This window comes from Anomaloglossus baeobatrachus, chromosome 1, assembly GCF_048569485.1.
Source record: "Anomaloglossus baeobatrachus isolate aAnoBae1 chromosome 1, aAnoBae1.hap1, whole genome shotgun sequence".
Lineage (NCBI taxonomy): Eukaryota > Metazoa > Chordata > Amphibia > Anura > Aromobatidae > Anomaloglossus > Anomaloglossus baeobatrachus.
In genome coordinates this window covers 953,219,232-953,243,287 of record NC_134353.1, presented here as the reverse complement: position 1 = coordinate 953,243,287, position 24,056 = coordinate 953,219,232, and the positions used below count along the sequence as shown (strand labels likewise).

Here is a 24,056-nt window from a genome sequence, read left to right as displayed (position 1 = left end):
GTTCTGTTGCCCTACTTCCTGACCAGCTGCTTAAAAGGCCGCCTCTAAGCCTAGTCCAGTGCCTGAGTATACTGCTTGCTGTGTGCTCCTGCTTTGCTGCTGCTAATCCTGTTTGCCTTTGGATCCTCCTAAAGACTACCGACCGACCGACTCTGGACCTTACCCGGTTTCTCAAGCTGTGCCCGGATCCCGTCTGCCATCTTCGGTCAGCACTCTGCCCGGTTCTCTCTGGTTCGTAACCACTCTGGACATTTATTCCGTACGGACACTCCTGGACTTTTACCGCTTGCCCCTTGTGTCCCGGCTGCTGCGCATTTAGGCCTTCCGGGGTGATTGCCGGACAGTCCCTGTATAGGGGTTCGCTCTGGTGGTCTCCCTGGGGGAGTCCGGTGCGTGGCCCCGGGAATTCCCTTCGCTCCGTTTCGGGAAGGTATTGTGTGTATTTGTACCGCTGTGTTTTCCGTTGTGTATCTACCGTGGTTACATATTATAAAATATCTTGTACCAAGAACTCGTCTCTGATTGTCATTGGCCTACGCTATCGAAATCCTCAGAACATATATAAGTATTACATTATACTCAGGCCATAAGAGGATTTCGCTGGGGCAATGACTGAGACACGAGTAGATCAGCTCTTCTCCATGATTAACTCCCTGCAGCAGGAGATGGAGGCGGTGCAGAATAAACTTAGAGATGTGGAGGCACAGCTGGGCCATGATCACCAGGTACTGGGGCCGGCTATACAGGATTTGCAAGTCAGAGTGGAGGCTCAGGAAGCCGTCCCCACTACGTCCGTATCAACTGCCGGTATGCCTAGGTTACCCCCATTCCGTTTCAATGGTGATCGTAGTCAGTTCCGTGGATTTGTTAACCAATGTATACTGTTTTTCGATGTACATTCTGATTATTACCGTTCTGATCGGTCAAAGGTGTTATGTATCATCATGTTATTAACCTCACGAGCACTGGCTTGGGCTAATCCCATGATAGAGAATCGGGACATTTGACGTTTGAATCACCTGGATGACTTTCTGAATGCAATGGCGCAAATGTTTGATGATCCGAATCGCCGTGCTACCGCTGAAGCGGCTCTCCTTTCCTTACGTCAGGGAAAGCGTTCTGTCATTGAATACGCCACTGAGTTCAAGAGGTTAGTGGTAGACACCGATTGGGGAAACAATGCTTTATTGTCTGTTTTCAGAAAAGGTTTGTCCGGTACCATCAAGGACGAGTTAGCCCGTTCCGAATCTCCAGGGGATTTTGAACTGTTTCTCCAGCACTGTGTGCGCATTGATACCCGTTTGACGGAACGTAGACAGGAAAAATGGGCAGCTGTAAACCGTGTAAACAATATTGCGTTTCCTTCCCGAGAACCCGCTCTCAGGACGCCACGGGAGGCCGAGGACGTACCTATGCAAGTGGACTCTCTGCAAAAACGAGAGACTAATGAACGTCGTGAACACCGGCTCCGTGAGCGTTTGTGTTTCTATTGCGGTCAATCGGACCATTTTTTGATCGACTGCCCGAAACGTCCAAATCGCCCAAATAAGGTATTGGCAGCCATGGCAGAGTGTGACAACACGGACGCAGAGTCTGATATCTCTGAGGCAAGTGGACACTTGGATGCGGTGTTTCCCTTGACGGTAATGTCTACCTCACCGAAGGACTCAGAGGGGAAATATACCCATTGCTCACTCCCCATTCAGATCCGTTGGGAGGGACAGCTAATTCCTACCTCTGCAATGATAGACTCTGGGGCAGGGGGAAATTTCATGGACTCTTCCTTTGCCAGGAAACACGGTATCCGGACTCAGCAAAGATCCTCACCGGTTACCATGGAGACGGTAGACGGATCTCCGTTAATCTCTGGACCAGTGGATCGGGAAACCGTACCGCTCGAATGCGTGATGAAGCCAGGTCAGCAGGGGACCCTTGTTTTCATGATAATTTCTTCTCCTCATTTTCCGATTATTTTAGGTATTCCGTGGCTACGGTCTACAAATCCCGTCATCGATTGGGAGACTAAAGAAATAACCTTCCCACCACAGAGTGGTCCGACCATTTGTCCAACTGTTCCGGTTCCAGTAACATCAAATACGGAGGGCACTGTACAGGTACCTGTTTTACCCCCGGTTTACCGTGACTTCGCTGACATATGCGACAAAAGAAAAGCCGATCAGCTTCCCCCGCATAGACCGTATGATTGCCCCATAGACTTACTCCCAGGGGCGGAGATTCCGTTTGGTCATGTCTACCCGTTGGCGGCACCTGAGCTAGAAGCACTAAAAGAGTATATTGATGAAAGCCTAGCCAAGGGATTCATTCGTCCGTCTACCTCACCCGCAGGGGCACCCATCTTTTTCGTGAAAAAGAAGGAGGGGACTCTGAGACCCTGTATTGACTACCGGGAACTGAATAAGATAACCATCCGGAACCGGTATCCGTTACCGTTGATTCCTGAGCTATTGGAGAGGGTCCAACAGGCAAAAATATTCACCAAATTAGACCTCCGTGGGGCATATAATCTGCTTCGTATATGTCCCGGAGACGAGTGGAAGACCGCGTTCCGATGTCGGTACGGACATTTTGAGTACCTAGTGATGCCTTTTGGACTTTGTAACGCTCCCGCGGCATTTCAACATCTAGTTAACGATATTTTTAGGGATATCATGGACCAATTCATGGTGATCTATCTGGACGATATCCTAATCTTTTCTGATTCTTTACAGGAACACCAGGAGCACGTTAAGACCATACTTACCCGGCTGAGGGAAAACCACCTGTAGATTAAACTGGAGAAATGCGAGTTCCACTGCTCACAAATACAATTCTTAGGTTATGTCATCTCTCCTCAGGGACTGAACATGGAATCTAGCAAGATACAAGCCATTCTCGACTGGCCGGAACCGGGAAACATCAAAGAGGTACAACGCTTTGTCGGTTTTGCCAACTTTTACCGACGCTTTATCCGTAACTTTTCAGAGATTGTTCGTCCCATCACTCTGTTAACCAAAAAAGGACAGAAGTTTGTGTGGTCCGCCCAGGCCCAGGAAGCATTTCATCGTCTCAAGGTATGTTTTACCTCAGCGCCAATATTGGTACATCCGAATCCCGCACTTCCCTTTATCGTGGAGGTTGACGCTTCCGACTATGCATTAGGGGCCATTCTTTCTCAAAGGACTGGGGACAAGAGTCTCTTGCATCCGTGTGCCTTCTTTTCCCGCCGGTTGTCCCCTGCAGAAAGGAACTATGACATTGCGGACAAGGAATTATTGGCGATTATTTCCGCTTTCAAGGAATGGAGACACCACTTACAGGGAGCCGCGCAGCAAGTGATAGTACTCACAGATCATCGTAATCTGGAATTTCTTAAGTCTGCCAGGTGCCTGTCTCCACGGCAAGCCCATTGGAGCCTATTTCTTAACCAATTCAATTTTATCGTTACCTACCGTCCAGGTTCACGTAATGGGAAAGCCGATGCCTTGTCCCGAATCCACGCCGTGGACTCCGTGCCTGGAACCCCGTCTCAGACCGTGTTATCGGATGCCAATTTCGTTGGAGTAATCCAGGACCAGGACTTGTGGAAGGACATCAAGCTGGCCTATGATGGTGACGTATTTCTTGCTGCCCCCCCGAATGATGTAACTCTTGTTCTTCGGAATGGTGTGTGGTTGAGAGAGCGACGCATTTATGTCCCGGAGGCCGTAAGACTTCGGGTTCTCAAATTGGTCCATGACTCCGTGTTGGCTGGTCATAGGGGGGTACTGAAGACGCAGGAATTTCTGAGCCGTTTTTTCTGGTGGCCTACCTGTTTAAAGGATGTGAAGGACTATGTCCACTCATGTGTGGTTTGTGCCCGGTGCAAGGTCCCTCGTGTGGCTCCTACGGGACTCCTCCAACCGTTACCCGTGCCATCTCGCCCTTGGGGGTCTATCTCCATGGATTTTATTGTGGAGTTGCCAGTCTCAGGCGGGCACAATACCATTTTAGTGGTGGTGGATCGATTGACTAAAGCTGCTCACTTCATTCCGTGTACCGGTCTTCCCTCAGCCGCAGAGACAGTGGATTTGGTTATCCAGAACGTATTCCGATTGCATGGGGTACCAGACGAGATCATCTCTGACCGGGGCGTGCAGTTCACGTCTAGATTCTGGAAGGGGTTTTGTACGGCACTCCAGATTGATGTCTGTTTGTCTTCTGCATACCATCCTCAGACAAATGGGCAAACCGAACGGACAAATCAAACCCTGGAACAATACCTTCGATGTTATGTCAGCCATCTCCAAGACGATTGGTTGAAGATGCTTCCGTTGGCGGAGTTCTCATACAACAACACTCAGAGCAGCTCCACTAAGGTAACGCCCTTTTTCGCTAACCTGGGTTACCATCCGACTGTTTTGCCTAGGTCACCGGTTTCGGTGCCAGCGGTGGAGGACAGATTGACAGAACTACGACAAAATCTGGAGGTTCTAAAGGACACTGTGGCTACGGCCCAGGAACGTTACAAGAGGTCGGCAGACACTCACCGGAAACCGGCACCCATGTACAAGGTAGGGGACTCTGTATGGTTATCTACCAAAAACCTGAGATTGGGTGTTCCTTCGCAGAAGCTGGGACAAAAATTCATCGGTCCGTTTAAGATCACCGGGATCGTGAGCCCTGTGGCCTGTCGGCTACGGTTACCGCACCATCTAAAGGTACACCCGGTTTTTCATGTGTCTCTCCTCAAACCCGTTTCCCCTAATACGTTTCATGGTCGTGTTGTGCCTCCTCCTCCGCCTGTGATGGTCGACGGCGAGGAGCAGTTCGTGGTTGAGGACATTATTGACTCCCGGCTCCATCGTCGTCGGCTTCAGTATCTGGTACGTTGGCAGGGGTACGCCCCCGAGGACGATTCCTGGGAACCGGTGGGTAACATTCGGGCACCCCGGAAGATTGCTCAGTTTCATCGACGTTTCCCGGACAAGCCAGGCCCTGATCCGTCCTGAGGCCGTCTCTGGGGGGGGGGAGTAATGTCAGGTTTCCAGGTTTTCCAGTTCTCTTTTGAATGAGCTTGCCCTCGGTTAACATGGAGTATACTGCTTGCTGTGTGCTCCTGCTTTGCTGCTGCTAATCCTGTTTGCCTTTGGATCCTCCTAAAGACTACCGACCGACCGACTCTGGACCTTACCCGGTTTCTCAAGCTGTGCCCGGATTCCGTCTGCCATCTTCGGTCAGCACTCTGCCCGGTTCTCTCTGGTTCGTAACCACTCTGGACATTTATTCCGTACGGACACTCCTGGACTTTTACCGCTTGCCCCTTGTGTCCCGGCTGCTGCGCATTTAGGCCTTTCGGGGTGATTGCCGGACAGTCCCTGTATAGGGGTTCGCTCTGGTGGTCTCCCTGGGGGAGTCCGGTGCGTGGCCCCGGGAATTCCCTTCGCTCCGTTTCGGGAAGGTATTGTGTGTATTTGTACCGCTGTGTTTTCCGTTGTGTATCTACCGTGGTTACATATTATAAAATATCTTGTACCAAGAACTTGTCTCTGATTGTCATTGCCCTACGCTATCGAAATCCTCAGAACATATATAAGTATTACACAACCTATCGGATGACCCTCAGATCTGTCCTCAGACTCGGGTAACATATACTAAAACACAACATCCCCTTGCTCATCTTCATCTTCAACCTCAATATATCTTTCTGATAGCAATGCCTGCGATATTCTGCCAAACAATTCTGCATCATTCAACAATCTCCTGTCTTTTAACTTGCCCTTTTTTGCTTTCAATGCTGTTGCCCATAGTGACGGTTGTAACCGACCTCCTTTTGGTAATTCTAACATTTTAAAAATCTCCAAGGCATGGTGTACAGCTTTCTTCCCTTCTCTCTCTGCACCTTGGGACTAGAACAGGAAGTTTAGAGAGTATTCCACTCCCCAATATTTCCCAGTATGCTGTAAAATACATCTCTGTTCGTTATACATTCTTTCTGTGTAAAACTACTGATAAGACTTTTGCTCATCATTATGAAGACTTTCATTGTCTGTACATCTGTTCACTCATCCTTGGTAACCCCTTCATGACTATATAGCTTAGAATCATATTACAGGTCTGTGCAATTGCTATATAGACACACAAATAATTATGCAACTACATCTATATTTTGATTATTTACATACACAGATATTCTTATTACGTTTGAACACATAATTTATAGCTTTGGCCACCTCCACAAGGCAAGAGTTGATTTACTGCTATAACATTTCCCACATTTTAAACAAACATGTCTTTTACCTTGTGTGAATTTTCATGTGTCTAACAAAAGTGAATCTGTGAGCAAAGCATTTCCCAAATTCTGAACATGAAAATGGCTTCTCCCCTGGGAGAGATTTTAGATGCACATTAACCCCTTAACGACCGCGGGCCGTAAAATTACGTCCTAAATGACATAATCTTACTGCCCGCGGTCCTCCGGCGGCAGCATGCCGCGATCGGCACACATCTCAGCTGATTTTCACAGCTGAGATGTGTGCCTGCTAGGCACGAGCAGAATCGTTATCTGCTCGTGCCGATTAACCCCTTATATGGCGCTGTCAATACATGACAGCGCCATTATAAGCGCGATCGCGGTAAAGTTTTACTTACCGCCGAAACCGGAAGTCACGTGACGCGATCACGTGACTCCCGATAGTTGTCATAGTAGCACAGGGTCATGTGATGACTCCTGTACTACACATGAATTGGTTTCACTTTCGCTGTGCCCGGGGCACAGCAAAAGAGAAAGACAGCGTATCTGCTGTTTACAGCCTTCCAGCTGTGATCAGCAGATACTGCAGAGCGATCGGAATGCTGATCGCAATAGCCCCCTAGGGGGACTAGTAAAATAAAAAAAAAAAGTAAAAAAATAAGTTTTAAAAAATTAAAAAAAAACAAAAAAACCTAAAAGTTCAAATCACCCCCCATTCGCCCTATTGAAAATTAAAGGGTTAAAAAAATAAAAAATATACACACATTTGGTATCGCCGCGTTCAGAAACGCCCGATCTATCAAAATATAAAATCAATTAATCTGATCAGTAAACGGCGTAGCGGCAAAAAAATTCCAAACGCCAAAACGACGTTTTTTTGTCGCCACAACTTTTGCGCAAAATGCAATAAGAGGCGATCAAAACGTAGCATCTGCGCAAAAATGGTACCGTTAAAAACGTCAGCTCGAGACGCAAAAAATAAGCCGTCATTGAGCCTAAGATCCCGAAAAATGAGAACGCTACGGGTCACGGAATATGGCGTAAAACGTGCGCCACTTTTTTCGGACAAACTTCCGATTTTTTTTTAACCCCTTATATAAAAGTAAACCTATACATGTTTGGTGTCTACGAACTCGCACTGACCTGAGGCATCACACCCACACATCAGTTTTACCATATAGTGAACACAGTGAATAAAATATCTCAAAAACCATAGTGCTATCGCACTTTTTTTGCAATTTTTCTGCATTTGGAATTTTTTTGCCATTTTCTAGTACACAATATGGTAAAACTGATGGTTTCATTTAAAAGTACAGCTCGTTCCGCAAAAAATGAGCCCTCACATGACCATATTGACTGAAAAATAAAAAAGTTACGTCTCTCAGAAAAAGAATGGCGAAAAAAAAAACGGAAAGCGAAAAATCGGCCGGTCGTGAAAGGGTTAAGCTCTGATTTCTGAATAAAACACCCCTGTGTGAGTTTTAATATGTCGATCCAGCCGTGATTTCAGAATAAAACATTTCCCACATTCTGAACATGAAAATGACTTCTCCCCTGTGTGAGATTGTATATGCTGATCAAGCTGTGATTTCCGAAAAAAACATTTCCCACATTCTGAACATGAAAATGGATTCTCCCCTGTGTGAGATTTTATATGCTGATCAAGCTGTGCTTTCCGAATAAAACATTCCCCACATTCTGAACACGAAAATGGCTTCTCCCGTGTGAGATTTTAGATGCACATTAAGCTGTGATTTCCGAATAAAACATTTACCACAATCTGAACATAAAAATGGCTTCTCCCCGGTGTGAGTTTTTATATGGTCATAAAGCTGTGATTTCCAACGATAACATTTCCCACATTCTGAACAAGAAAATAGCTTCTCCCCTGTGTGAGATTTTCTATGCTGATCAAGATGTTTTTTCACAATAAAACATTTCCCACATTCTGAACAAGAAAATGGCTTCTCCCCTGTATGAGTGTTTATATGCCTATCAAGATGTGATTTCCGAATAAAACATTTCCCACATTCTGAACATGAAAATAGCTTCTCCCCTGTGTGAGATTTTAGATGCACATTAAGATGGTATTTCCGAATAAAACATTTCCCACATTCTGAACATAAAAATGGCTTCTCCCCTGTGTGAGATTTCATATGGCAATCAAGAGATGATTTCTGAATAAAACATTTCCCACATTCTGAACAAGAAAATGGCTTTTCTCCAGTGTGAGATTTCATATGGCAATCAAGAGATGATTTCTGAATAAAACATTTCCCACATTCTGAACATGAAAATGGCTTCTCCCCTGTATGAGTTTTCATATGCTGATTCAGCTGTGATTTCAGAATAAAACATTTCCCACATTCTGAACATGAAAATGGCTTTTCCCCAGTGTGAGATTTCATATGGAAATCAAGAGATGATTTCTGAATAAAACATTTCCCACATTCTGAACATGAAAATGGCTTCTCTTCTGTATGAGTTTTCATATGCCGATTCAGCTGTGATTTCACAATAAAACATTTCCAACACTCTGAACATGAAAATGGCTTTTCCCCAGTGTGAGATTTTATATGGAAATCAAGAGTTGATTTCAGAATAAAACATTTCCTACATTCTGAACATGAAAATAGCTTCTCCCCCGTGTGAATTTTCATATGCACATTAAGCTCTGATTTCCAGCTAAAACATTTCCCACATTCTGAACAAGAAAATGACTTCTCCTCAATGTGAGTTTTTAGATGAACTTCAAGCTGTGATTTAAAACTAAAACATTTTCCACATTCTTGGTATGAAACTGTTTTTCCTTTGTGAATTATTTTGTGTGAAATTAGAGCTGACTTGTGGGTAAAACAATTTCTACATTGATTACATGAATACGGCTTCTCCCCTGTCTGAGCTCTTTGTTGTTTAACACCCCTTCTGTGGCTTTTATTTTGCTGAACATTCTGCAGTGAATCAAGACTTTGTTTAGAAGCAGCAGATGACGGATCCTGCCTGTGAAGGACTGAGGGTAGATCTGGGACAATTACTTGCTCTTCATATGTATTCTGTATAATGCCACTATCTTCTGTGAAAATAATAAAAAACAGATTTTGTGAAATTTGCCCCTTCAATGACCAACAACACAAGCTTTCCCTACACTAACTCCAGACACACTGCGCACAAGATGGCATCTGTGGATCTTTTTTTTTGGGGGTGGTGGTGGGGGGGGGGGTTCTCCAGCTGCTCCTTTTCCCACCATATCTACAGATCCAACATGCGATCCTTCACCATAATGGTTGGAGGGCCCTCACTCATACATTTTGAAAGGCCCTTTTTCATACATTTGGCAAAGCCCACAGGTGGCCCTCTACCAGAAAGTTTGGAGGGTCCTTCCTCTAGTTCCTTTCATCCTGGTCTGATTTACCTTCCCCATCAGTCCCAGGCTGGAAATACTGCCTCGGTGAAGCAACAGGCTGTTTAAAGGACTGTCTTTAGATGATAAATCGCACACTGCAGCAGAGTTGAAAGGTCTAATAGACGCGACAGATCTGTGTCTTTTGCCCTCCGAACCAACAACCAGCCATGCTCGTGTGTGATAACCTGGTGGTGGCTCTGAAGCTTAAGAAGCTCGCACATGTACCATGCACCATGCCTGGACCACGTGCTCAACTTCGTGGTTCAGCAGTTTATGAAAAACGAGCCCAATTTGCCAGAGCTACTTGTGAAAGTACCCTGTGTGTGCGCCCATTTCCACCAATCCACTCCAGCTACCACTTGTCTGGCAGGGCTTCAGCAGCGGTTGCAAGTGGCAGCTTAGCGACAGCTGTCTGACGTGACCACGCTGGAACGCCACATTGCACATGTACTTGCCAAGACTTTCTGACCAACAGAAGGCATTAGATGAATACCAGATACAGCTTAATTTTTATTTACATAACGCCAAATATATTCCATCGCACTTTATAATACCAAGTCCAACATGAGGTATTCCGGTCAGCCCCCATGCATAAAAACTGACTCATGAACATGGATGTCTGAAATCTGTGACTTTTTACAAAAAATTGAGGAAACAACCAAGATGGTGATGATGAAGCCATAATCAGCATAACCATCCTGCTTTGGTGCCTCCTCAAATGCTTCATGTTCCCAATTAAAGAAGAAGCTTTGCAGTGTGGGACCAAACACTATACGGGCATATTTACAGACTGCTTGCACTGGAAATGTAGCCATTATGTAGCCATACTGGACACTGAGGCTTGCCGTAACCATATGGCAGCGGCTGTCCTTCGGGACTTACTCCCCAGTGCAACTATTTTTTGCCCTACAACAGCACATATAAGAGATGAGTGAACCTTTCAGGGTTCGTTTCGCCGAGCCTAACCAAACATACGGTGCGTTAGTCGAACAAAACTGAACCTTTATCAAACCTTTCTGAACCCCACTGAATTCAAAGGGAGGCCAAACATAAAGCAGAGAAAACACCTTGGGGGGGGGGGGGGGGGGGGGGCGGGGGTTTGGGGCGAAATCCTTCCAAAACAGCAGAAATACGTTTTACAGTGCAGTACCACTGTTTTGGCATAGCCATTAGCTTCCTACACTATTGACAGAAGAAATATAGAAGTGGATGAGAGACAGATGTAGGGCTAGTGCTCCCATAACCATGCAGACAAGAGACAACTTTGAAACCTATCATGGAGACTTGACATTTAAAAGCATGTTTGCGTGGCAGGTGCAGGCCTCTTGCATGTGTGGTTTTCCCCAGTCACTTTGCCGTTTGGCGATTTGTGACATGAGCGCAAACAATTGTAATTGGAGTGGCACCTTGGAGGAATGAACTGTGTGTGATGTTGAGGTGCAGGAAGAGGAGGAGATGCCAATTAATGCAGCACTTGCCATCCATTCCAGCACCTGTTCTCTATCAGCCTCATTTCAAAGTTGAAGCAATGTGTGGCTGTCAAAGAAATCTAGTGGAGTAGGCTGCCCAGTAACAGTTGTTCTCATTGCTCTTGGGATAGGATGAGCCGGTGTTTGCTCACTAGACCTTTGGCTAATGGAACTTCCCACATGTACACCTACAACACCCCACCTATTTCCCCTTCCACGACAACCTCGTTGTCATTTACCACTCCTGAAGAAGAAGGGAATTTTGTTTACTTACCGTAAATTCCTTTTCTTCTAGCTCCAATTGGGAGACCCAGACAATTGGGTGTATAGCTACTGCCTCCGGAGGCCACACAAAGTATTACACTCAAAAGTGTAAGGCCCCTCCCCTTCTGGCTATACACCCCCAGTGGGATCACTGGCTCACCAGTTTAGTGCAAAAGCAAGAAGGAGGAAAGCCAATAACTGGTTTAAAGACCAATTCAGTCCGAAGAAACATCGGAGAACTGCAACCATTCACATGAACAACATGTGTACCGAAAAAAACCCTAAGAAAACAGGGCGGGAGCTGGGTCTCCCAATTGGAGCTAGAAGAAAAGGAATTTACGGTAAGTAAACAAAATTCCCTTCTTCTTTGTCGCTCCATTGGGAGACCCAGACAATTGGGACGTCCAAAAGCAGTCCCTGGGTGGGTAAAAGAATACCTCGTGGTAGGGCCGTCAAACAGCCCTTTCGTACAGGTGGGCAACCGCCGCCTGAAGGACTTGTCTACCTAGGCTGGCGTCTGCCGAAGCGTAGGTATGCACCTTATAATGCTTGGTAAAAGTGTGCAGACTCGACCAGGTAGGTGCCTGGCACACCTGCTGAGCCGTAGCCTGGTGCCGTAATGCCCAGGACGCACCCACGGCTCTGGTAGAATGGGCATTCAGCCCTGAGGGAACCGGGAGCCTAGCAGAACGGTAGGTTTCAAGAATTGGTTCCTTGATCCACCGAGTCAGGGTGGATTTGGAAGCTTGCGACCCTTTACGCTGACCAGCGACAAGGACAATGAGTGCATCCGGGCGGCACAGGAGCGCCGTGCGGGAATGTAGATCCTGAGTGCTTTCACCAGATCCAACAGATGCAAATCCTTTTCAAATTGATGGACTGGATGAGGACACAAAGAAGGTAAGGTGATATCTTGATTGAGATGAAAGTAGGATACCACCTTAGGGAGAAAGTCCGGAATCGGACGCCGAACCCCCTTGTCCTGGTGAAGACCAGGAATGGAGATTTGCATGACAGCGCTGCTAGCTCAGACACTCTCTGAAGAGACGTGACCGCTACTAGAAAGGCCACTTTCTGTGAAAGACGGAAAAGGGAAACAACCTTCAAAGGTTCGAAAGGCGGCTTCAAGAGAGTCATTAGAACCTTGTTCAGACTCCAGAGCTCTAACGGCCGCTTGTACGGAGTGATGAGAAGACAAACTCCCTGCAGGAACGTGCGTACCTGCGGAAGTCGGCTAGGCGTTTCTGAAAAAATACAGATAGCGCTGAGACTTGTCCTTTAAGGGAGCTGAGCGACCAACCATTTTCCAACCAAGATTGTAGGAAGGAAGGAAAAATAGGCGATGCAAATGGCCAGGGAGAAACTCCTTGAGCAGAGCACCAAGATAAGAATATCTTCCACGATCTGTGGTAGATCTTGGCGGACGTTGGCTTCTTGGCCTGCGTCATGGTGACAACCACTCCTGAGATAATCCTGAAGACGCTAGGATCCAGGACTCAATGGCTACACCGTCATGTTCAGGGCCGCAGAGTTCAGATGGAAAAAAGGGCCCTTGAAACAGCAAGTCTGGTCGGTCTGGTAATGCCCACGGTTGGCCTACCGTGAGGTACCACAGATCCGGGAACCCCGACCTCCTCGGCCAATCTGGAGCGACGAGGATGGCGCGGCGACAGTCGGACTTGATCTTGCGCAGCACTCTGGGCAACAATGCCAGAGGTGGGACACATAAGGTAGCCGGGACTGCGACCAATGTTGAACTGAGGCGTCCGCCGCCAGAGCTCGATGATCGTGAGACTGTGCTATGAAGCCGGGACAATGTTGTTGTGCCGTGACGCCATTATGTCGACGTCCGGCATCCCGCAGCGGCGACAGATCTCCTGAAACCCGTCCGGGTGAAGAAACCATTCCCCTGCGTCCATACCCTGGCGACTGAGGAAGTCTGCTTCCTAGTTTACCACGCCTGGGATGTGACTGCGGATATGGTGGATGCCGTGTCTTCCACCCACGTCAGAATCCGCCGGCTTCCTGGAAGGCTTGCCGGCTGCGTGTTCTTCCGTGGTGGTTGATGTATGCCACCGCTGTGGAGATATCCGACTGAATTCGGATGTGCTTGCTTTTCAGCCACTGCTGGAAGGCTTGTAGGACAAGATACACTGCTCTGATTTCCAGAACATTGATCTGAAGGGTGGACTCTTGCTGAATCCACGTACCTTGAGCCCTGTGGTAGAGAAAAACTGCTCCCCACTCTGATAGACTCGTGCCTGTCGTAACTACCGCCCAGGATGGGGGTAGGAAGGACCTTTTTTCTGACCATGAGGTGGGAAGAAGCCACCACCGTAGCGATTCTTTGGCCGCCTGAGAAAGGGAGACGTCTCTGTCGATGGGCGTCGACCTCCCGTCTCATTGGCGGAGAATGTCCCATTGTAGTGGACGCAGATGAAACTGCGCGAAAGGGACTGCCGCCATTGCTACCATCTTACGTGAGAAGTGCATGAGGCGTCTCAACGTGTGCGACTGATCCTAAGGAGAGATTGCAGCCTTGTCTGTAGTGAACGCTGTTTGTCTAGCGGAAGCTTCACTATCGCTGAGAGAGTATGAAACTCCATGCCTAGATATGTTAGTGATTGGCCCGGGGTCGGATCTGACTTTGAAAAGTTGATGATCCACCCGAAACTCTGGAGAGTCTCCAGCGCAACGTTCGGCTGTGTTGGCATGTTCCTTAAGAGGGTGCCTTGACAAGTAGATCTCCCAAATACGGGATCACAGAGTGACCTTGAGATTGCAGGACTGGTACTACTGCTGCCATGACCTTAGCGAAGACCCGTGGGGCTATCGCCAGCCGGAAGGCAGAGTTACGAACTGAAGGTGTTCGCGTCTTATAACAAAGCGTAGAAACGCTGGAGCTCTGGATCAATCGGCACGTGGGGATAAGCATCCTTGACGTCTATCGATGTTAGGAAATTTCCTTGAAACATTGAGGCGATGACGGAGCGGGGGGATTACATCCGGAACCGCCTGGTGTTCACGAGCTGGTTGAGCCGTGTTAGATCCAGAACGGGACGGAAATACTCGTCCTTTCTTGGCACCGCAAATAATTCGGAGTAAAAACCGTGACCTTGTTCCTGAAGAGGAACGGGGGTCACCACTCGTTGTGCCTTTAGAGTGCCCACCGCCTGCAGAAGAGCATCGGCTCGGTCGGGAGGTGGAGAAGTTCTGAAGAATTGAGTTGGAGGACGAGAACTGAACTCTATCCTGTACCCGTGAGACAGAATGTCTCTCACCCAACGGTCTTTGACCTGTGACAGCTAAATATCGCCAAGGCGGGAGAGCCTGCTACCGACCGAGGATGCGGAGAGAGGAGGCCGCAAGTCATGAGGAAGCCTCTTGGAAGCGGGTTTTCAGGCTGTCTTTTTTGGGCGTGACTGAGCCCGCCAAGAAACTGAGCTCCTCTGATCCTTTTGAGTCCTCTTTGGACGAGGAGAAATGGGACCTGCCCGAGCCTTGAAAAGACCGAAAACCCCGACTGTCCCTTGGTATGTTGGGGTTTGTTTTGTCTGGGCTGAGGTAAGGAAGAATCCTTACTTTTGAACTGTTTAATGATTACATCTCACGCACACTAAACAGTCGGTCAGCAGAACAAGGCAAACTGGTTAAGCCCTTTTTTGGAAGCAGAATCTGCCTTCCATTCAGTTAACACCCAGGCCCTGCGTAAAACCACGGAGTTAGCGGACGCCACTGCCGTACGGGTCGTAGAGTCTAGGACAGCATTAATCGCATAAGACGCAAATGCAGACATTTGAGCGGTTAAGGATGACACTTGCGGAACAGATGTACGTGTGACCGTGTCCATCTGTGTAAGACAAGCTGAAGTAGCTTGGAGTGCCTCTACGGCTGCGAATGCTGGAGCTAACAGCGCGCCGATAGCCTCATAGATGGATTTCGACCAGAGATCCCTCTGTCTGTCAGTGGCATCTTTAAGTGCAGCCCCATCTTCCACTGCAACTATGGATCTAGCTGCAAGCTGGAGATTGGAGGATGCCCCTTGGGACACTGGGTCCAGCCATTGCCCACGTCAGGGGGTAGGGATAACGTGTATCCTCAGCCGTTTGGAGAAGCGCTTAACTGGATAAGCGTGGTGTTCCTGGACTGCCTGTGTAAAGTCAGGGTGGTCAAGGAAAGTATTTAATTTACGCTTGGGATACGTGAATGGAATTTCTCCTGCTATGAAGCTGACTCTTCCACTGGAGGAGCTGGGGGAGAAATAACTAACATTCTATTGATGGACGCTATGAGATTATTGACTATGGCGTCACCATCAGGTGTATCCAGATTGAGAGCGGTCTCAGGATTAGATCTTGAGCAGCTACCTCCGCCACATCACACAGAGAGTCCGCTTGCTGGGACCCTGACTAGTGTGATGAAGTCGAGGGCCGCTCATAGTGAGCCTCTCAGGCTGTCTGGGACTGTCGTCCGTGTCAGAGCCGTCACTTTGGGAAGCACATGACACCCTCGGAGCTCAAAGTTGTTCCCACTGAGGGGGACCATGGATAATGAATGAACAGTGGCCATGGATTTGAGAGACTTGTCTGGACTGCAAGGCTTCTAGTATCATAGTCATAGCCTCAGAAAATCTGTCAGTAAATACTGCAGGCTCCGTCCCCATGTCCTGGACGATTAGCAGAGACTCCGTAGTATACAATGGGGGTCTATGTACACTGCCGGCCATATAGCCGTACATGCTGTACCGGCTGCATAGAAAACATGTGCTTCTGCACCTCTATTTTACACAGACAATATGCTGTTATGTCCTCCGCACAATCAAGGAGGGTATATACAAAAATGCAGCTAAACAGTGCACTGCATAGTGAATAAGCAGATATGTATATGTGCACTTCGGCACTAGTGGAGTCAGCCCCACAGGCGCTGCTTAACGCCTGGTCACAGCGTTTGTGTGACTATCCGAATCCCTGCCAGGGATTCCTAAACTTGTCTCTTCTGTCGCTACAGAAAACACTGACAAGAATGGCTGCCGGCGTCCTGTGTAGAGGAGGAAGCCGTGGGCGTGCCTGAGAAAATGCGGGAATCCGGCTTCACAGTGTACACAGTGAGAGGGGTGGAGTATGCAAAGCATACTCCAGCTCTCAGCGCTGCCGGTTTCACAGTGCACACAGTGAGAGGGGTGGAGTATGCAAAGCATACTCCAGCTCTCAGCGCTGCCGTGCTGTGCAGCGTCACGCCCCTACCCTGACTGGCAGGTCTGTGGGCGGAAACGAAGTGAGACTAGGCCGCGCAAGCCGGGGACGCGAGTGATAAGCGCGGCCGGCATATAAGCCTTGGTCGGCGCGGAAGTCCCCGGCGCACCACAAGTCCCAGCCGCGCCCGAAATAAAAATGGCAACGGCGGTTAGCGCGGTAGTCCCCTAATACACTAACACACCCAGCAAGCTGTAGTGTGCGATGGCACTAGTGCGGGCAGCGCCGCCGTCCCTGGCGCACTAACACACCCAGCAATGCTGCCGTGTGTCCGTGCGCGGTCCCCACAGGGACACAGAGTACCTCAACGTAGCAGGGCCATGTCCCTGAGGATACTCCGCTCCATGTCCAGCAGATTCCCAGGAGCTGTGGATGGAGCACGGCCTCAGTGCCTGGAGACCGGTAAGATCCCACTTCACCCAGAGCCGAAAGGGGATGGGGAAGGAAAGCAGCATGTGGGCTCCAGCCTCCGTACCCGCAATGGGTACCTCAACCTTAACAAACACCTCCGACAAAAGTGGGGTGAGAAGGGAGCATGCTGGGGGCCCTTAGTATGGGCCCTCTTTTCTTCCATCCGACATAGTCAGCAGCTGCTGCTGACTAAACAGTGGAGCTATGCGTGGATGTCTGACCTCCTTCGCACAAAGCACAAAACTGGTGAGCCAGTGATCCCACTGGGGGTGTATAGCCAGAAGGGGAGGGGCCTTACACTTTTGAGTGTAATACTTTGTGTGGCCTCCGGAGGCAGTAGCTATACACCCAATTGTCTGGGTCTCCCAATGGAGCGACAAAGAAATGAAGGTCAGTCAGTCCGAAAAATTAGGAAAACTTTGAAAGTGTACCCAAGTGCAGTGGCAAAAACCATAAAACACTACAAAGAAACTGGCTCACATGAGGACTGCCCCAGGAAAGGAAGACCAAGAGTCACCTCTGCTGCGGAGGATAAGTTTATCAGAGCCACCAGCCTCAGAAATCGCAGGTAAACAGCAGCTCAGATTAGAGACCAGGTCAATGCCACACAGAGTTCTAGCAGCAGACACATATCTAGAACAACTGTTAACACCTTCACCACCCAGCCTATTTTGACCTTACTGACCTCACCATTTTGCGCAATTCTGACCAGTATCCCTTTATGAGGTTAGAACTCTGAATTGCTTCAACGGATCCCGGCAATTCTGAGATTGCTTTTTCGTGACATACTGTACTTACGATTTCTTTTGCGTTTATTTTTGAAAATTTGGCGAAAATTTTGCAATTTTCAAAATTTTAAATTTTATGCCCATAAATCTGAGAGATATGTCACACAACATAGTTCCTAAATAACATTTCCCACATGCCTATTTTACACCAGCGCAATTTTCGAAATACATTTTTTTTTCATTAGGAAGTTAAAAGGGGTGATCAGCAATTTCGAATTTTTGCAACAAAATTTACAAAAAATTTTTTTAGGGATCACATCACATTTGGAGTGACTTTGAGAGGCCTAGGTGACAGAAAATACCCAAAAGTGACCCCATTCTAAAAACTGCACCCCTCACACTGCTCAAAACCATATCCAAGAAGTTTATTAACTCTTTAGGAGCTTCACATGATCCAAAGCAATGTGGGAAAAAAAAATTAAATTTTACTTTTTTTACACAAAAATGTTACTTTAGCCATAAAATTTAGCAGTTTCACAAGGGTATCAAGAAAAATGCCCATAAAATGTTTTGTGCAATTTCTCCTGAGTACACAGATACCTCATATGTGGGGGAAATCAATTGTTTGGGCTGGGCTCGGAAGAGAAGAAGCGCCATTTGACTTTTCAAACTCAAAATTGTCTGGAACCGTTAGCGGAAGCCATGTTGCGTTTGGAGACCCCTTGATGTGCCTAAACAATGGAGCTCCCCCACAAGTGACCCCATTTTGGAAACTAGACCCCTCATGTAATTTATGTAAATGTTTAGTGGGCACTTTGAACCCCTGGGGGCTTCACAGAAGTTTAGAACATTGAGCCGTGAAAATAAAAAAAAATGTTACCAAAAAATTGTTACTTCATCCAAGTAGTTTTTTTTTTTTAAAAGGGTATCAGATAAAATTGCACCATGAAATTTATCGTGCAATTTCTCCTGAGTATACAGATACCTCATATGTGGGGGAAATCAATTGTTTGGGCGCACGGCCGGGCTCGGAAGTGAAGGAGCATTGTCTCTAAAATGGAGAAACTTATGAATGGCCTCAAACAGTTTGTGGGTCATGACTATGCCAAATATTGGAGTTTCATATAAAATATCAGTACTCCAGTATTCGTGAATTTCTGGTTTCTTCACAATGTCCATGTGAAGGACCAGTCCCCAATATTTCATCATTTCTACCGAGTCAACAGGACTCCAAATAGAATATGATGAATTAGGGTTTTCGGCCAAAAATTGCTGGGCATACAGGTTAGTTTGCTCCACCATAAGACTGACAATTGACTCAGAGAAAAAGACTTTGAAAAAGTCTATTTCCCTGAGGTTGGCAGTCTCGAACTGGATTCCTGATTGGGGAACATAATCAGGAATCCATGGAGAAAAATTTTCAGGGACGGGTGTTATGATTCAGGGACCGAGGAGGATAAAAAAAAATGCGGAATCACAAAAAGTAACTAGAGTGGCTGGAACCTTAATGGACTGCACACCTAATCCTGACACACAACTAGAAGTAGCCGTGGGACGAGTCTACGATGACCTAGTTGTCTCGACACAGCCGGAGAACTAAATATCCTTACAGATAGAAATATATAAGAAAAACTAATCTGCCTCGGAGCAAGCCCCAAAGATATAGATAGCCCCCCACATGTAAAAACTACAGTGATATAAGAAAAAACAATACATAGCCAGAAAACAGATTAGCAAAGGTGAGGCCCAAACTATCTTTATAGGAAAGGATAGGAAGGAGTACTGTCTGTAGCCGTAAAAGCCCTAAAAAAAATACCAGCACGTCTGATATAAAAAACCCTGAGACCACACGGCCTCTCCCCCCCTAATCAGCACTCGGATGTTACTGGGATCCAATACACTAATATAGATCAGGGACTGGATTAATACCAAGCATGACAAAACACAATACATACACAATACAGTGCGATAAAACATCGCATTCCACTCGGACCAATATTAACCTGTGTGTCAGCGCAAATGAGCGTTTTATTTCTCAGCCCTAATCGGACCGAGAAAACAATCGCAGCATGCTGCGATTGTAATGCGAGACTTTTTCTCTTGCACCCATTCAAGTGTATGGGGCAAGAGAAAAATCACATTGCACTTGCGGTACACCGGTGTACCGCGTTTGCAGAGCGAGAATCGCAATAGCCGACTACGGAGGAGAGAGGGAGATAAATCCCTCCCTCCTCTCCTGAGCTCCGGCTCGCCCCTCTGCAGTGTCGTCCTCCCCCTGCAGCTGAGGTCCGCTCGCACAGTCGGACCTCAGTCGCAGGGATACTAGCATGATACTCGACTCCACTGTGCTGCCAGCGTGAGCCGAGTGACATGCGAGGATCGCACTAGTGCCCCGTTTGGCCCCAGTCTTAATGTTTTGTTTAAATATTATTGTTTGTTTGTAATTGAGAAAAATATTAAAAAAAAATTAAAACGTTTGATATTTTCCACTGTTAAATACTGGGGGGAGCAGCTGCTGAAATCCTACAGAAATCCGACTGTAGAAATATCTCACTTTACAACTGCAGTAAAGTGGGCAGAATCTGCTCTCCTGTGTGTGAGGTCACAGCTACCCCTCCCAATCTGTGGGTTTCCAAAAGGATAAGATAAAATGAAGTGTAGGATCACAGTGCGGAGCCATTTTGCAGGTGACCGCAAATATCTAAAGTGTCACCAAGGATAGCAGACAGTATCACACAGGAGAGGATTAGATACACAGCTCAGCAGACAGTGTCACACAGGAGAGGATTAGATACACAGCTCAGTAGACAGTATCACACAAGAGAGCATTAGATACACGACTCAGCAGACAGCATCACACAGGAGAAGATTAGATACGCAGCTCAGCAGACAGCATCACACAGGGTGTCATTGGAGACGGTAGCAGCAGCGGCAGCAGGGGGAGGGTTGCCAATACTCTCGCAATGTTCTGCATGCACACCCGGAGGGTAGCAGCAGCGGCGGGGGGAGGGGTGCCGGTACTCACACAGGCCGAACGGGTGACAGGGGGAAAGTGAAGCACACAGCATACGCTGTGAGCTGCACAAAGATGGCGCCGTTCTCCTCCCTCTGCTCTGATCTGGACAGGCCAGGGGGCGCGTCTACAGGTCATAGCAGGGAGATGTCACTGTATTAAGTATAGAGTCGGTGTCCGACTATCAGAGTCAATGCTCTGGAAGCTGCCATAAAGGAGATGAGTAACTGTCGTTACAAACACCAAATCCATGAAGGCAGCCCCCAGTGCTTCAGTAAAATTAGAATTAAATAAAAACTAAATAAAAAGTGAGTTTAATTTTGTATTAAAAATATTTGATTTCATAATCACTATTAATCCAAAAATAAAAAGCATGACACCTTCCCTTTAAGCTCCCCATCTGTGTGTGTCTATGAGCGCAGTGCTACCAGCCATCATTAGATGTTGACTTACCATTCCTGGGTTCCCTAGTTGGAAAGGTAAGCTTAGGCTTCAGGTACACTGACAGGACTGAAAGAGTTAACCAGAGAAGCCGGTCCACAGTGAAGGGGATATAGTGTGGAGCATTTCATGGGTTTGGAGACGTAAGAATAGTGCGTAGAGTAAGCCAAGGCTAAAGTAACTGACAGGAGGAAGCAAAGGTGACCGGGACCGGATTGTGTAAACAGTGCAGACGTGGCAACTGACACTGGGGAACAGACTCTAGGAGCAATCTCAAAGAAGTAACATACCCGTGCAGGTACCTCTAATCATAGATAAACACATTACACGTATGCTAGATACCTAGAGGACAGGGATGCACCAACCACCTCCACCCACATTGTAGCTGGTGTGAACTTGTCAGCAGCCGAAAACAGAAGAGCTGGTTTGTACTAAGGCTGCTTTCACACATACGTTTTTTTCCTTCAGTTGCAATCCGTTGCCTTGAGGAATTACGGTATACTGCAAAATATTAAGCAGGAATCCGTTTTTTCTCCATAGACTTGTATTAACAACAGATTGTGACTGATGGCATTGTGTTGAATCCGCCACAGGACGGATTAGTCGTTTATTAACTGACTGTCGGGCGGAAGCAACACAGAATGTAACGTTTTTTCTCGGCGGCAAAATAACGGATGCCGACGGATGTGTCATCGCCCGTCGTGTGTTATAACGGAAGCCTATGATCGTCAGAATCCGTCAAATGATGGAATCAGTCAACGGATCCGTGTTTTTTATTCTGTGCATGCCCAGATCAAATGTAAATGAACTTCTGGTCATGAAAATTCTCCCTCTCTGGGATGTGTTCATATAGGATTACAATCACAAATCTTTCCCGGCTATAAGAACAAAATTACAATGGATCCGTTATTTCACAGGAATCCGTCACATCAGTTTGACCACTATCTGCAACGCATCAGTCCATTCAGCACACAACGCATTGTGACTGATGGAAAAAAATGGAAGTGTGAAAGCAGCCTAAGATGGTAATACTTTGTTTGAAACCTGTCACAAGCAAAAGGAAACTGTGTTCAAAACGTGTTACAAGTAAAATATCTGCAGTTTTTAAACGTTGTGGACTCGTCTTTATTCTTTAAAGGGAACCAAACATCAGGATTTTCGTCTATAAGGTAAAGCCAGTGCAGTACAGGCACTATCAGGCACAGGCTGTACACACCATTAGCGGGCAGCTCGGATGTTTAGGCTTTGAAATCCAAGGTTGTAAAGTTTAAAAATTCATCACCTTTTTGACTGTCAGTTGCACCTCTGCTGATAATATCGGGGCAGGTTATGCACATGATTCCCGACCAATACCTCCCCCGTCACCTGCTCCTCCCAGACAATATCGTAGCAGATATTTCAAAAGACTGACCTGCACATCCTACAAGTGTGTATAGGTGCCAGCTGATAAAATCTAGCAAATACAAAATGGATACAGCCGCACACTAAATGCCATCAATGTATAAGGGAACTCTGGTACTGCATTACTGCTATATGAAAAATGAGATTTTTAGTTTATGAATTGGCCAATGCATGTAAGCCCGGAAACCAAACGGCAAGGTAAATCTCAATATTCCGGGTACCTAACTAAAATGCCACTATCTAGGTTAAAAACATCCATGCCTGGGCAGCTAGACTAAAAATCTAACTTGAAATGCCACTATCTGGACTAACCTCCATGTCTGGGCAGCTAGGACTCCTGGTATAAGGATTATGAACACAGCCTGGTTTATAGGGCGGAGTGCTCAGTCAGAAAAAAACTCACTGCAAATATTTCAAAAGACTGACCTGCACATCCTACAAGTGTGTATAGGTGCCAGCTGAAATTTTTAGTCTAGCTGCCCAGGCATGGATGTTTTTAACCTATATATAAAAACATCTAATACTGGAGGAGAAAACAAGACTGAACACAAGGAGGTCACAGCCGTCCACACCTCATAGGGGAGATCTCCATCTACCTGAGGGTCCTGTGGAGGAGGAGGAGGAGGAGCAGGACATCTCTCTGGGGTCGTCCTCGTACTGGAGAGACCTGCAGGAGACACAGACAGGACGGACATCATTATTACATACAGATAATTATAGGCCGGGTGTATTCAGTCCTGTCTATTACCTGGTGATGTGCGGGGCTGGTGCTCCTCCATCATCACCTCCTTGTACCTCTCCTTGTGTCCTTCTAGATACTCCCACTCCTCCATGGAGAAATAGACGGTGACGTCCTGACACCTTATAGGAACCTGACAACACAATCATACCATCATCACCCAGAATCCTCCAGTGCCGTCCTGTATAATGTCCCAGCATTCCCAGCAGTGTCACCTCTCCAGTCAGCAGCTCAAGCATCTTGTTGGTGAGTTCTAGGATCTTCTGGTCATTGATGTCCTTATGTTACCGGGGATGAGGTGGAGGCCTCGGGATTGGGCTCAGGGTTCCTCCCCGTCCTTCATACACAGGGGCCTGACAACGATCACTAGAGGTCTTCACTAATGTGTAATCCTGAGTGTGGAGACATTAATAATATCACTACAGACATTTCCAGATTCCATCACCTCCCCGGTCATATCCTCTGTTATTCCCATAGATAATGATGTAATGTGATGACATCAGAGCCTCTCACCTCTCCGGTCATATCCTCTGTTATTCCCATAGATAATGATGTAATGTGATAACATCAGAACCTCTCACCTCCCCGGTCATATCCTCTGTTATTCCCATAGATAATGATGTAATGTGATAACATCAGAGCCTCTCACCTCCCCGGTCATATCCTCTGTTATCCCCATAGATAATGATGTAATGTGATGACATCA

General features: G+C 47.0%; 2 protein-coding genes across 2 annotated transcripts in view; both read right to left on the bottom strand.

Annotated features, from left to right (window-relative positions):
- Positions 1-24,056, bottom strand: part of LOC142257496 (uncharacterized) — a 66,323-nt gene that overhangs the window by 3,639 nt on the left and 38,628 nt on the right. The window contains exons 7-9 of the mRNA XM_075329638.1: positions 23,566-23,742; positions 23,360-23,483; positions 23,208-23,278 (exon numbers count right to left, since the gene is read on the bottom strand). Of these exons, the coding sequence (XP_075185753.1) occupies positions 23,635-23,742 (108 nt within the window). The 3' untranslated portion in view covers positions 23,208-23,278; positions 23,360-23,483; positions 23,566-23,634. The remainder of the gene's footprint in view (positions 1-23,207; positions 23,279-23,359; positions 23,484-23,565; positions 23,743-24,056) is intronic.
- Positions 7,702-19,058, bottom strand: LOC142260267 (uncharacterized). The gene is made up of 2 exons (XM_075331897.1): positions 18,896-19,058; positions 7,702-9,302 (listed from the first exon to the last, which is right to left on the bottom strand). The coding sequence occupies exons 1-2, from the start codon at positions 19,056-19,058 to the stop codon at positions 7,891-7,893; spliced, it is 1,575 nt and encodes a 524-aa protein (XP_075188012.1). The 3' UTR covers positions 7,702-7,890.